The sequence below is a fragment of the Centroberyx affinis genome, unplaced genomic scaffold, assembly GCF_046629955.1.
Source record: "Centroberyx affinis isolate AG114_WGS23_722 - 3 ecotype Tasmania unplaced genomic scaffold, CSIRO-AGI_Caff_v1 ptg004878l_1, whole genome shotgun sequence".
Lineage (NCBI taxonomy): Eukaryota > Metazoa > Chordata > Actinopteri > Beryciformes > Berycidae > Centroberyx > Centroberyx affinis.
The window spans coordinates 35,408-50,000 of NW_027282388.1; the positions used below are offsets into that span (position 1 = coordinate 35,408).

Below are 14,593 nucleotides of genomic sequence, written 5' to 3' on the forward strand. Positions count from 1 at the left end.
ATCTGTAAAACACTAAAATGTCCCGGTTTTCAACATTCACTACCAAATTGTCCCGGTTTTCACCACAATTAAAATAATAATAGTATTATACTTGTTTTCAGCACTTACATAGATGTTTATCATGTTCTGTCCCGCTCATTATTACCTAACCCAATCAAAAAACATAAACAATGCATCACATATTATGTTTTGGTGGATTTTTGGAGACAAAACACCATTTTTCGTTTGCTGAGGCGCTGTCCATGGTGTTGAAAGGTGCAGTCACTAGGTAGATGTGCTAAGCGCTGAAATAACTGTCCCCCATCTTGATGAAAACGCCTATGGTGCGTGCATAAGTGCATACATGTGAGCATGCATGAACGTTCGGTACACTTAAGTGTCCCGGTTTGGGGGTTTGGAAATGTGGTCACCCTATGCTAGCTAGCTTATTTTGCTTGTCATTCTTTTTCTTTTGTTCCTAATGTCTTTTACGTGGCATTACGCAGTTTCACTTACTTAATGTCTCTTGCCAGTGTTACGTTGTTATACAAATTTTAGAGATCAGGAGAGCTATATTAGAAAAATAAATGGAATCTATAGAGTCCTACATCATGCTGCTATTTACTCTTCCGCCATGACTGGACACTACTGGGTACTGTATGCTAAAGAATTAGCATGCACAGCAGACAGAGATTTGGGTAAGGTAGCAATGGGCCAAAGTCCTAAAAAGAGTATTCCTGGTAACACTTTACAATAAGAGTACATTAATTAAGGGTTAGTTAATGCTTAATTAGCATTAACTAACCCTTAATTAACAGTTAACTAATGTGTTTGGTAATCATTTACTAATGGTGTTCATGTTAACTAAGGTATTAATTTATACATTATTTAATAGTCATCTTTATAAACTATTAATGCATAAATTAATACCTTAGTTAACATGAACACCATTAGTGAATTACACATTAGTTGACTGTTAATTATTAATGCTTAATAAGGGTTAGTTAATGCTTAATTAGCATTAACTAACCCTTATTAAGGATTAAATAACCCTTAATTAATGTACCCTTATTGTAAAGTGTTAGCATTCCTTTATGTCCATTGTTCCTGTTTACAAATCCATCATAGGTTTAAATTCAAACCTTTTTTATCTATTAATTTGCAATGCTGTATACGTGTGATGACTGTACCTTGATATCAGTATGTTCACTGGTAGATAGGAATGTCTCAGTGCAGTCCCTTGCCTTCTTAATATTCACTTTTTATACTGACAACACACACGCACACAAACAAACACACACTCTCTCTCTCTCACACACACACATACACACACAAACAACACACATCGTGGCATGATAAGTATTCATTTCAAATACTGCCTGTTTGTAGTTACATGACAAATTTATGTGAAGTTGAGCTGAGGGATTTCGAAACAAGATTCCCAATGGCATCCACTGTTGTTAAAGCCATCACAAACACACACACACACACACACACACACACACACGTAGCATAGCCTAAAATTGAGGCACTCAAAACAATACATGTACATACATATCCATTTTATTTATTTACCTTTAGTCTGACAAATGTTGACAAAATTCCCAGAATGCATTGAATGTAACTAACAGGGGCTGGAAATATCATCAGTTAGCTTAGCATAATCACTATAAACTTCTAAAAAATATTTTACACACATTGGCCCTCATTTACGAAACGAACGTACGACAGAAAACTGGGCGTACGCTCATTTCCACGCAAAGCTCGGCATTTATCAATTTGGACGTGAGCGGAGCTACGATCAAATCTCACGTCAAGTCTCAACTCGTGTACGCAAGTTTTCCAGTCAGCGTGGACTTGCGGTGCAGCAGAGTAAATCTGGCTGAGTCTGAGAATTGTTATTAGACCATATATTTTGACTGGCATCTAAGCATATGCAGCCACATATTCATCACTTAAAAATATGTAGCCTATGGCAAAATATTATATTTTGTAAAGGCCTACATTGACTATGTGTGATATAGCCTATCCCTAACATAAATAGGTATTTTCAAATTGTTTGCAATTAACGGGGTTAACAGTTTTCTGGTGTAAGATTAATTTCTCTTTCATTTTGAGATAGCCTACTTATTTGAGGTCTGACCATTTTTTCTTCACCTAAATGTAAATAATTGCGATACAAGCTTTATATTAGGCTACTATTATATATATAGGCTATATCACGGATGTATAAATTAAATAGACTATTCAAACCTCAGCTGGAGTTCGATTGTCGCTGTTGACCGCAGCAGTGATTTCTTTCCATACTGCATTTTTCCGACTTCCTTTGACTTCCTTCACTTTTCAGGCTGCCAAATAGAACTAATTGGTTCAATTGGGACGTTAGAGTTTCTATTTCGAGGTCGGAGAAGTTTCTCTTCTTGGACGTATTACGCATCTCCATGTCGTAAACTCTGGGAGCGAGGCCTCTAAACCGAGAATATTTAGGGGCGTGATATTTAAATGACGATTGTTTTCAGCCTCCACATTTATCAACGCTCGATCATTCTTACGCTGTGATTGGCGAGATACGAACGTTTCATGAATCACACGTGAACCCTGTCGTAAGATGATTTCTGCGCTCGGATCTGCGCTGGTTTCTACGTTAGATTGATAAATGAGGGCCATTGTGTGTGTCATTTACAACAGTGATTCTCAACCTTTTTCATATCAAGGACTCCTACTTTAATCCACATTAGAGCCACGGACCCCCATTTGATGAGATTTTTTCTCTTTGACCCAAATCTGAGAATATTATTATTGTTAGATATGATTTTGTCCAGAATTCCATGACTATCTGTATTGTAGGTAGACACCAGAGAAACTATATTCAAAATAGTCATACTTCTACATTCTCTAATTGTGTTAACTTTATATAAATGAATTAATGAAGTTTAACACTTCGACATTTTGCTGGGGACCCCGTGGAACCCCCTCAAGGACCCCTGGTGGTCCCCAGACCCCACGTTGAGAACCACTGATTTACAATATATGACTTGTCCCCAGACCAGTATTTGAATGAAAGAATATGAATGATGCAGTAAACAAAGAAATGGAAAAAGAATGGATTATGAATAAAGCGATCTACCCAACACTGCTGTGAATATTTTGTGATCACCAGTTTTGTAATTGTTTTGTTTTGCAATTAGCAAGTGAGCCAATTATGTTTTGTATAATATGAATTGTATAGCCTGCTTTTACTTAACATTAACTAGACTGATGGGTGGGCATGGTTTCCAAGTTGGTGTGCCTGGGCCCATCCAGGCCTATCTGAGACACAGACACTCACACACACACGCACACACACACAATGGTAGAAGTCCCACCCCTTATTACCTTACACTGTTGATATAGACATCACAACAGACAGACCGACTGAAACACTCACTCTTTCTATCGCACGCACACACACACACACACACACACACACACACACAGGCCCGGGGCTAGGCAGCTGCAGTGTTGGGCAGAGGGGAGTAAATGTTGTGGAAAATAACAGCTTTACAAAGAGTTTTAACACTGTTAGATCCCTCTGTTTCTCTGTGTGTCTGCTGCCCTGGGACAGAGCTGAGGCTGTGGGGGCACGGCAGAGGACGAGAGACATAAACGAAGAGAGAGAGAGAGAGAGAGGAGGAGGAGGATTAGAGCAAGACAGAGAAAGGGAGGGAAACAGAGAGTAAAACACAGAGAGAATAAGGAAGGGAGGCAGAAACAAACAGCAAAAGACAGAAATAGAGAGAAGAAACACAGTTAGTTCGTCCCAGACCCAAGAATCTCCATGTAGAAACCTCATATCATTATCACAGTGAGAAATCAGTAAGTGTTTGGGAGATTGGCCCCTTGGTCAACCTAACTGTTAAGTGATGAGAACACTAATGTTGAGTGATAGTAGGCTCCATGCTACCATTTTAGCATACACTATGTTGAGTGATAGTAGGCTCCATGCTAACACTTTAGCATACACTACCATATTTCCTCTAATAGTGGCCGGTAGTCAAAAGCCGGGTCTCTGATAATGGCCGGGGCCGTGGTCGACACAAACAAATAAAGGCCGGCCCCGGGGAAAAAAACAAAGCAAAAAACAATGGTGGATACCGGTAAACTCCTGGTGCCTGTCATATAATGTAACTGAAGTTTGTATAATGTACAAGTGCTACAAGATGGCAGTATGCCACAAAATGGCAGTATGCCACAAGATGGCTCGGCCGGCGGAAGTCTCTGGAGCGTGCCGTCTTTGATTACCGTAATTATCGGTAATGCATTGCAGTAACAAAAAAACGGCTACCTAACGAACCCCAACAGAAGCAGATCAGAAAACAAGGAGGCTTCATACTAAAATATGAGCAAATATACTTATCAAACAGAGGGAATTAGAAATAAAGGCCTCTCTCTAATATAAGCCTGCTTCCAATAAAGGCCTGGTACCCTCTGCAGTTGAGGTAAATAAAGGCCCGGGCCAATATTAGAGGAAATACAGTATGTTGAGTGATAGTAGGCTCCATGCTAACATGATTGGAGTAACTGAGCAGCACGTCTTTAGGTGAGTCAATCAACATACACACACTCTAATGTCAAACCCTTTTAAATGACACATACTCACTCACTCTTTAGCTCGTAATGCTGGCTGCTACTCCTGAAAAAAAGTCACATGGAGCTAGACATGATGGACTCGTCTGCGCTATTTGCTGTAATTTGCCTTCTCTGGTGTTCATACCAGTTAATAACACATCAGGAAATAGCTGAATATGAGCATCAGTCCAGACTTGGCTTTCCAAGCATGAGGAATTGCTGGATATCAGATGTCAACATCCGTCTCCTTATACCCATAAACCCTTGTGTTTTGGGGACATTACTGCAGTCCTCTTAAAGGAGCAATGAGTAATATTTTACTGGCTTTTGGCACAAAATGACCATAATATATCAGCTGGGGTTTGTGTTGTTGATCAATGCCACTCCACTGTTACCTCAATGGCTGCTGAGATTTCAAGCTTTCTAAACAAACAGTCCGGTTCATACTCTGTTGTGGTGGAAATTCTCCACACCCCCAATTATTTCAATATATGCCCAAGCTCTGCCCCCTGGACTACCCTCCTTGTGTTCAGAACTTCTTTCAGTTTCATTTGCGCTCCCATGTAAGAACATGCAGTGACCGAATGACCGGCTTAGCAAGACACCTCTGCAACGAAGCCTTAAACGTCTCGTTCTAAAGCCAAAAAGGACAGTAAAGCCTGCTCCAAAACCCAAGAGAACATTGCTGCAGCATTTCAAAGGTGGAGGTAGCTTAAAACTTCAAGGCCGATACAGAGTTGGAGAGTTAAGCAACCTATGATGCAATCTCGGAACCCATCGTCTATCGGTCTGACGACGATTAGACTCTGGGGGCGACGGCCAATATTTTGGGGTTTCTGGTGTAGCCAGCGGACATCCGGGCCAAGACTTCCTCTTCCATGCGCCGGTCATTTTTTGTAGTCCGATTAGCAACTTGAGACGCGAGAATGGAGTTGGAGTTTAGTACAATACACAAACGTTGATACTTTTTGTAGGTGTTTTAGGTCCAGACGACATTTCGGCTAATCTCTATAAACAGATATCTGCATATGAGACCTTGTCTCTCAACTCCAACTCCATTCTCGTGTCTCAAGTTGCTAATCGGACTGTAAACAATGACTGGCGCACGGAAGAGGAAGTCTTGGCTAGGATGTCCGCTGGCTACACCGGAAACCCCAAAATATTGGCCGTCGCCCCCAGAGTCTAATCGTCGTCAGACCGATAGACGATGGGCTCCGAGATTGCCTATGATGTAGCTAACGTTAGCCACACAAGCTAAAGTTTCTTGTTGGTGCAACATAGCAAATGCTGGGTCGCCACAGCTTTGCTGGCCATAAATAAATATCTGTCAAGCAATATGCTCACAAACAACCTGTTGCTAGCATTTAAAGGGTTTTGTTTAAAGTTGTTTAGAGTTAGCTACAGCTTGAGCTGATAGACTTGTGGGTTAGCCGATTTCATAGCATCGCTAGCTATTGAGTCCATCTTTTACTTGACTTGCTGTACAATATTTCCATAACTCTGGGATTTTCTAAACATTTCTAACAGTTTGCAATGGGATGTTAACCTCCTCACTTGACATTTCTCACCTGAAACACTACCTGGCTAGGTGGTGTCTGTTGTTAAAACGTCAGTTCATACCTTCTGTCAATTTCAGGCCACCGTAGGGGAGGGGTGAGAGAAGTTAGGGCGGAGTTGGGGGCTTTGGCTGAGACTTGGGGAAGAGGACACTCATTTGCCGATGTTGTTGTAGTTCCTATCCAATAGATGTTACTAAAGAGTACATATTACTGATTGTTCCTTTAACAAACCACATTGCAGTTCTCCTGCTGAATGACAGAGACCCACATTTGCAGACGTTTCGGTGCCATTATTTGGTGCCACCCACGTTTGAATGACATTGTTCTCACCTGGCCAAACGAACCGAACTCTGAACTCTTTTACCTAGATGCGTTTATAGCCATAGCTATGCTTGATCTCAAATGGGAGTACCGTTTTGATTGTTCGAGTTCGATTTCTGTACAAATATAGTGGTTTAGACAGTTTTCTATGTACAACACTACTGTCCTCCATAATCAGAATAAGGGAGAGGATTGTGACCCAGCCCCTAATCTGTCATGTCATATTGATTGATACACAGCTCCATGAAAAAATGAGTTGGAAAAAGTCTCCATGGTATCACAGATTCGAGTCTTGGTTCTCTGTACTTTTGCCTTCAGGAGAAGGTTGTTCTTGTTCATGACCTGACTGACTGATTGAAATGTCATCTGCCAAGGGAATAACATAATGCTACTTATAAAACGTCATGATATTTCCCTTTTAGGATTCTGTACTTGAATGGTTAATAGCCCTGGTATTCATCTCTTGTGTGAGAATCATTTTAACTAACAATTTAACTTCACTCACTTCGTCTGAATAGTTTTACAGCTTATTTGCTTTGATTGATTAAGCTTAACATGGCTCATTCAAGCTTATCAACTCGCAACACACACACAAACTGTTGATAATGCACTACAAAAAAAGGACCTTGGATTCAGGGTAAACACACACACACACACACACACACACACACATACAATACAAACAAGTGCATACATGCACAATCATGCGCACATACATGTACATACATATGCAGTATATGAATGTGCTGTGGGTGTGAGCTGTGTGAGGATTGAGTCGTGTCATGTCATAATGTGGCACAAACCCCTTCCTAAGAGAGGAGATGGCTTTGGCAGACCAATGTATTGCGCGCGCACACACACACACACACACTCAATTTAAATGCAATCAAGACACTCCTTCACATGTGAGAAGCCAAGCTCTCAAAGGAGGGAGATGGCAGATGCTCTGTCATGCATCACTCTCATGCTTGTCTAAGCACGTGCACAAACACACACTCCATGAATCAGCATATCTCATTCATTTAAAATAGCGCACAGCCAAATATGGAGCAGAGGGAGAAATTACTGTATAAGAGACACTACCTATCCTTGCATTATCTACATATACATGAAGAGTAAGATTGTAAGATTGATTAAAGTTTAGGTATTCAGACAGTAGGTATTCTGACAGTGGGCTAGATGGCTTTACTGTAAAGCTGCAATAGGCAAGATTTTTACGTAAAACTCCAGCTGTCTTATCAGCCTAAGGCCAGGATCTACTAAAGCTTTGCGCCAGTGCAAATTGCATTGGGGGTGCTAAAACCTTGTTTTCTGATCTACTAAGACAGTGCACAGGGCATTTGCACCTGAAATCATGGGTTGATCTGTGTGCGCAGTTTTTTTGTGCATTTGTGGGTGTTCCAAGGCTGGGGCGCAAAATAAAGGGAGGGATTTATGGAAATTGGCAGTGGACGTGATTTATCAAGAGGCCGTGGCCGTTATCATCTGTCGATTGCGCACGGAATTTAAGACCTAGGAACAGCATGTCTTATCATTTTGCGCATAGGACAGCTCTGCCGAAACTTCATTGTGCTCTGTTGACATGAATGTCACATGATCAATACTGCCAAAATGGTTAAATGCAATAGGAATTCATTCTATAAAAGAGAAATAATAAATGACAGTAAATATCATCCCTAAATGAATGTGTCTCTCCCTCTATCTCTCTCTGAAGCTCTTATATGTATGTGTGTGTGTGTGTCTACCCAGGGAAATGAGCTATATCCAGGGCTGATTATGAATATTCATGAGTTTGATGATTGCTGGCGGACTGGGTTAGATGCCAGGAGAGATCATTTAAAACCCTGATCCTGAATCCACCAGCCAAACTATGTGGCAGACATACTGGGCCAGTTGCAGAACTAGAATTATTAACATGGTTGTTCCTATTTAAGTTTACATACTTGGATACTCATTTCTCTAGTAGACTTACTGTACAGTTATGAGGGAAATGTCCTTCTTATCTGCTCTTATGAAACAAGGTGAGCCTCTACTGTATTTGTATTTTAATTTTAGTATTTTCTTGTTGGTAAAAGTGCACATCCAAAAACGACCAGGTGCTAGTTACTACACAGTCAATCACAAAAAAGAGAGAACGAAGACTGGCAGAGGTCAAACCATTGCTACAAGTAAACACTAAGGGAGCATCATTCCAGTATGCGGGAATTTTCCTTCTTTCACTTTAGAAATAAAAATGCCCAGGAACAAGTTGGGGGATTGGGAGAGGGGAATGTGAATCTCAATGACAAGCATTCAAGTGGATTTTCATTGCATTTCTTGTGTAAGCAGAGCACTATCACTTGATGAAACCATCACCATTACTTGGCACCACCAAGCACGTCAAGATAACATCAGCATGTCAAAGTAGAGTCAAAGCAGTGTCAAAGCAGTGTCAAAGTAGCATCAAAGCAGCGTCAAAGTAGCATCAAAGTAGCATCAAAATAGCGTCAAAGTAGTGTCAAAGAATAGTGTCAAAGTAGCATCAAAGTAGCATCAAAGAATAGTGTCAAGGTAGCATCAAAATAGTGTCAAAGTAACATCAAAGCAGCGTCAAAGTAGCATCAAAGAATAGTGTCAAAGTAGCGTCAAAAAAGTGTCAAAGTAGCATCAAAGTAGCGTCAAAGTAGCATCAGAGAATAGTGTCAAAGTAGCGGCAAAGTAGCGGCAAAGTAGCGGCAAAGTAGCGGCAAAGAATAGTGTCAAAGTAGCGTCAAAGTAGCATCAAAGTAGTGTCAAAGTAGCATCAAAGCAGCATCAAAGTAGCGTCAAAGAATAGTGTCAAACTAGCGTCAAAGTAGCATCAGAGAATAGTGTCAAAGTAGCGTCAAAGTAGCGGCAAAGTAGCGGCAAAGTAGTGTCAAAGAATAGTGTCAAAGTAGCGTCAAAGTAGCGTCAACGTAGCGTCAAAGAATAGTGTCAAAGTAGCGTCAAAATAGCGTCAAAGTAGCATCAAAGAATAGTGTCAAGGTAGCATCAAAATAGTGTCAAAGTAACATCAAAGCAGCGTCAAAGTAGCATCAAAGAATAGTGTCAAAGTAGCGTCAAAAAAGTGTCAAAGTAGCATCAAAGTAGCGTCAAAGTAGCATCAGAGAATAGTGTCAAAGTAGCGGCAAAGTAGCGGCAAAGTAGCGGAAAAGTAGCGTCAAAGAATAGTGTCAAAGTAGCGTCAAAGTAGCATCAAAGTAGTGTCAAAGTAGCATCAAAGCAGCATCAAAGTAGCGTCAAAGAATAGTGTCAAACTAGTGTCAAACTAGCGTCAAAGTAGCGTCAAAGAGTAGTGTTAATGTAGTGTCAATGTAGTGTCAAAATAGCTTCAAAGAATAGTGTCAAAGTAGCGTCAAAGTAGCGTCAAAGAATAGTGTCAAAGAATAGTGTCAAAGAATAGTGTCAAAGTAGCGTCAAAGTGGCGTCAAAGAATAGTGTCAAAGTAGCGTCAAAGTAGCGTCTAAATAGCGTCAAAATAGCATCAAAATAGCATCAAAATAGCATCAAAATAGCTTCAAAATAGCGTCAAAGTAGCATCAAAGTAGGGGGGTCAGAGTAGCGTCAAAGTGTCAGCTGTGCATTGGCCAAGGAGGGCACTTTTACACAACGTGTCTGTACAGCTCCACAGTGGGTCTGACTGGATACCATTACTACCAACCTCTCACTATAGTTGTTAGCATTACAGATGTATTCATTCTCACCAATTTACAGTCTTTGGAGAGCAGAGATGGTCAACCATGTTAGAATAATGATAGATAACACCAAAATAGGCTTAAACAATCCAAATTAGATTTGGCTCTAAAATTATTTATTTTGGAGAGGAATCTCTGACTGATGGCTTGTACCAGCTGGCATAAGCCTCACCTCTGTGTGTGTCATTGGTAGAGTTGGGGGAAGCTGCGTTGAAAGTCGTTTGCTGTAGAAGAAACTGAACTACAGTGAAGTTATCCTCAAGAAAAATATAGTTAATTAACTGAAGTTTCTTTAAAAAAATAATACTTATACAAACTATTTTATAATAATGATAATATCTACATCTGCAAATGACTGCAAAATATACCACTGATTAAGATGTTAACAAAAATATTACTTTATTTGAAATAAAGTGAAGGAATGTTGACTGTGTTTCCAATGGCCAGAGAGTCTGACCACTGCCTGCCAGAAACCATAGTCCAAACCAATTAACCCTATCTGGCTCCATCACAATGTTAATGGTCTGTTTGAAGTAATGCCCATCACTCCTACACTCCTTTACTCAATCTGGACCGAAACCCAAACCAAACAACACAATTTGGCTGCTTCACAGAAAAGCATGGAAGGAATAGTAACTTAATAAAAACTTTAATTTTAATAAAAAAACAAAAAAATCTTTGTAACATCAGACCAGTGTGGGCGCTCTTTTCTCTAGCCTCAAAATTTCTACCTTTAAAAAAAAAAAAATGTTTTCATGAATGACAGGCCTACAATCTGTGAATTTGGTGATTGTGGCTTTAATGACGTGTGTATACATATGCTTGCAAACACAGCATGTGTCTGTGTACTGTATATTTTGCATGTGTGAATGTGTTTTCGACTGTGCACTTGCTCTTGAATGTGTTTGTGTGCATGTGTGTGTGTGTGTGTCTCTGTGTGTGTGTGGCTCTACTGTCACAGTCCAGCCGCAGGGGGTTTGTTTTGGACAACTTATCATTTGTCGTCTATAATTTCTTCATCCTGAGTGACAGAGGGAGTTTTTCGATGTCAGATCAAACTATGTGGTTTATGCGGCATTTTACCCCCTCAGTCGTTGTCATATGAAATATTTAGAGCCCAAATGTCAAAACCAGAAAATACAGATTTCATCATCGTGATATTGTCAGCTCTAACTCTCTTTTCTGACTATGTCTCTCTCTCCCATCAACATCAAACATTTAGAAGCCAAATGTTGGACAGTGAATACAGATTTGGCCATCAGTCCACAACATCCACCTCTTTCTTTCTTACTGTTTCTCTCCTCCCTTTGGTTTTTCCTTTTGCTATCATAAAAAGTGTATTAACCAATCCCGCAATATTTGTGAGAACTTGCAACAGAACGCTTGTAATTTTTGTCAGTCACACTTTTTCACATAAAATGGTTCAATCAAGCCATATGTCAATAAACTATGTCTACCTTGGTCTTCTTCTACTGCAACAAACTACTTGGCATTGGAGCCTAATAGAGGGATGATGTGGAGGAGGATTCAGACAACAATGACTTGTCTGAAGAGCTGGAGTTTGGAGTTTTATTCACCCTATAGGTCTAATAACTACTATACAGTAATGCTAATGAGTTGTTCAATTCAGTGTACAAGTGGAAGAAGTTAAGTTGACTTTGATTTTCATGTAACCTGCATTATATTTTCCATTTCCATCCATAGGTATGGTTTGCATACTGTTAGCCAGAAGAACACAAAGGCTACATAAAACATATGTGGAACATATGGGAACATTTGAAATCAAACTGTAAACTGTGGTGAATTGAAGGCAAACTATCACTCAACATAATGGAGCCTAATGTCACGCAACATAGTGATAAAGTGTTAGCATGGAGTCAGCTCTCACTCAACATAGTGTATGCTAAAGTGTTAGCATGGAGCCTATGTCACTCAACATAGTGCATGCTAAATTGTTAGCACTGAGCCCCGGAGCCAACAATCTACTGGGGAATATTGTTCTACCATGGTGTCAATATTTTCAGCTTTTAATAGCTTAGTTGACCAATGGGCCAATGTCCCCCCAAAAAGTATTCTTTTAACATTTAAATCTGCACTAGGCAATTTTGCACGTTGGCAGCTATGGCAGCAAGAGGAAACTGAAATTTTGAACTTCAATACCCAGAAATCCTGGCAGGTCTGTGATCACTTTATGCCAAAGCATACCACAGGGACAAGAGAGGCAAAAGATTGTTGGTGAGTCCAGCTTTCTCTGAACAGAGCACTCACTCTGTGCTGCTTAGGACAGTGGTTCTCAACGTGAGGTCCGGGGACCACCAGGGGTCCTTGAGGGGGTTCCAGCGGGTCCCCAGCAAACTGATGAATTGTTAAACTTCTTCATTATTTCATTTACAAGAAGTTAACACAATAAGAGAATGTAGAAGAATGACTGTTTTGATCATAGTTTCTCTGTTATCTCTCTACCTACAATACAGATAGTCTTGGAATTCTGGACAAAATCATATTCAACAATAAAAATATTCTCAGATTTGGGTCCGAGATAAAAAGTCTAATCAAATGGGGGTCTGTGGCCCTAATGTGGACTAAATTAGGGGTCCTTGATATGAAAAAGATTGAGAACCACTGGCTTAGGAGAGTTTGGATTTCACTCTTATGTTTCGATTTGGCATCTCTTGTGTGCGGAGAAGATTTCCCATGATACCTGACACCAGAATTGCATCTGGCCAAATATGGGTCTACAGCATCTCAATTAGTTGGGATGGAATGCTCTTCTCTGTTGCAGTTTGCGATTTAGGCTGATAAGAACATTAACATGATTAACATGTATAATTCAAATATCCTCACTCTGTTGGTCTGTCAATCCCCAGGCATCGCTGTGATCTGAATGGTGAAGATCTGAATCGTCAGTGGTGTAAACCTGACCCAGTCCTCAGTCCAACCATCTACCACACCAAGGGCTTTCTCTACTACCTCAACAGTATAGGACGAACTCCACAGGTAAGGAGAAAAGATATCGTCAAATGAGAATATAGCTGCAAGCAGCCATGAAAGCCTTTTCTGAACGGTACTGACGTCGCAAATAATGTGTCAGTGGTTCCGAGGACATCGTCCAAATATATCCCTTGATATATCTGCCAAGTTTCGTGATCATTGAACAAACGGGTGTGGAGTTACGGCCATTTTTGTGTTAGGCCACGCCCATTTTTGGCGTTTGCGGCGCCCCCTTTTGGTCAAATTGCACAAAATTCGGTACGCATGTTAGAAATGCCATTCCAGACGAGGCTGAGAAGTTTGGGACTGATTCTGCAAATGGTATTTGATTTACCGGCTGTTACATGGTTATTACACCATAGGACCCGCCCACTTTCACCAATGATGACAAAATTTCAGATTTTGACTAGTACCACCTACTTGAACATGCGTACCAAATTTCACGCAATTTTGTCATTGGAATTAGGAGATACAGTTTTTTGGTATTTGTAGCGCCCCCTACTGTTCAACCTTAAAACAGCTTTGCCCACATGGTCATTGATGATATCTGAACATGTTCACCAAGTTTCATGATGATTGAACAATCAGTCATGAAGTTATAACAGTTTAGCTGACAGGCCATGCCCTCTCACAAATTTAAAAATTTATATTTTCAAAACTAAAGTCGATATCAAAAATCCGAACAGACAACTTGTAGAGCTTGGTCCATAGATGCTACTTTTTCAGAACTTTCAAAAGATCTCAAAAACTTTCCAGGCAGACCTTGAGGGTTCAAAATTTTAGAGTTAGGACATCTGCATATGTGTACCAAGTTTCGTGTAAATCGGACAAACGGTGTAGGAGTTATGGCCTTTAAAGTAAAACCTTTAATTATAGCGCCCCCTTCAGGCCGATTGGGTAAATATTTGTTGAGCTAGTAATGGGTCATAGTATCTGTCATTGGGCCAAATTTGATGTCTCTGCGATTTACCAAGTCATGGGAATTTGCGCCAACGCGGATGAGCAATAATAAACCAGCACAAAAACAATAGGGTATCAGGCCTACGGGCTTGAACCCCTAAATATAGCCACAAGCAGCCGATAGTGGGTTTGAAGCCCATGGGCCAAGCACACAGATGCTTGATTTCATTCAAACTCACTCAACTAATTCAACTTTTAATTATTAATTATTAATCATTGTTATTATTAATTATCCTTATCATGAGCCATAGTAGATTTGAAAACAAAATCATGAAAAATAAATAATATGGGACCTTTAAGTCAGAAAAAAAAGAAAAACGGGACATGCGATGCTTGGACCCCTAATAATTGAGATATCCTTTGTCTTTCTTTCTTTCTTTCTTTCTTTCTTTCTTTCTTTCTTTAATTTTGTTTTTCTTTCCTTTCCTTCTTCCTTCTGCCTGCCTTTTATCTGTCCAT

General features: G+C 40.1%; 1 protein-coding gene across 1 annotated transcript in view; it reads left to right on the top strand.

Annotated features, from left to right (window-relative positions):
- The window catches only part of LOC139666212 (cytosolic carboxypeptidase 4-like), a gene marked incomplete at both ends in the record, with an annotated part of 54,587 nt that overhangs the window by 35,224 nt on the left and 4,770 nt on the right, over positions 1-14,593 (top strand). Inside the window, one exon of the mRNA XM_071545338.1 lies at positions 13,051-13,180. Within this exon, the coding sequence (XP_071401439.1) occupies positions 13,051-13,180 (130 nt within the window). The remainder of the gene's footprint in view (positions 1-13,050; positions 13,181-14,593) is intronic.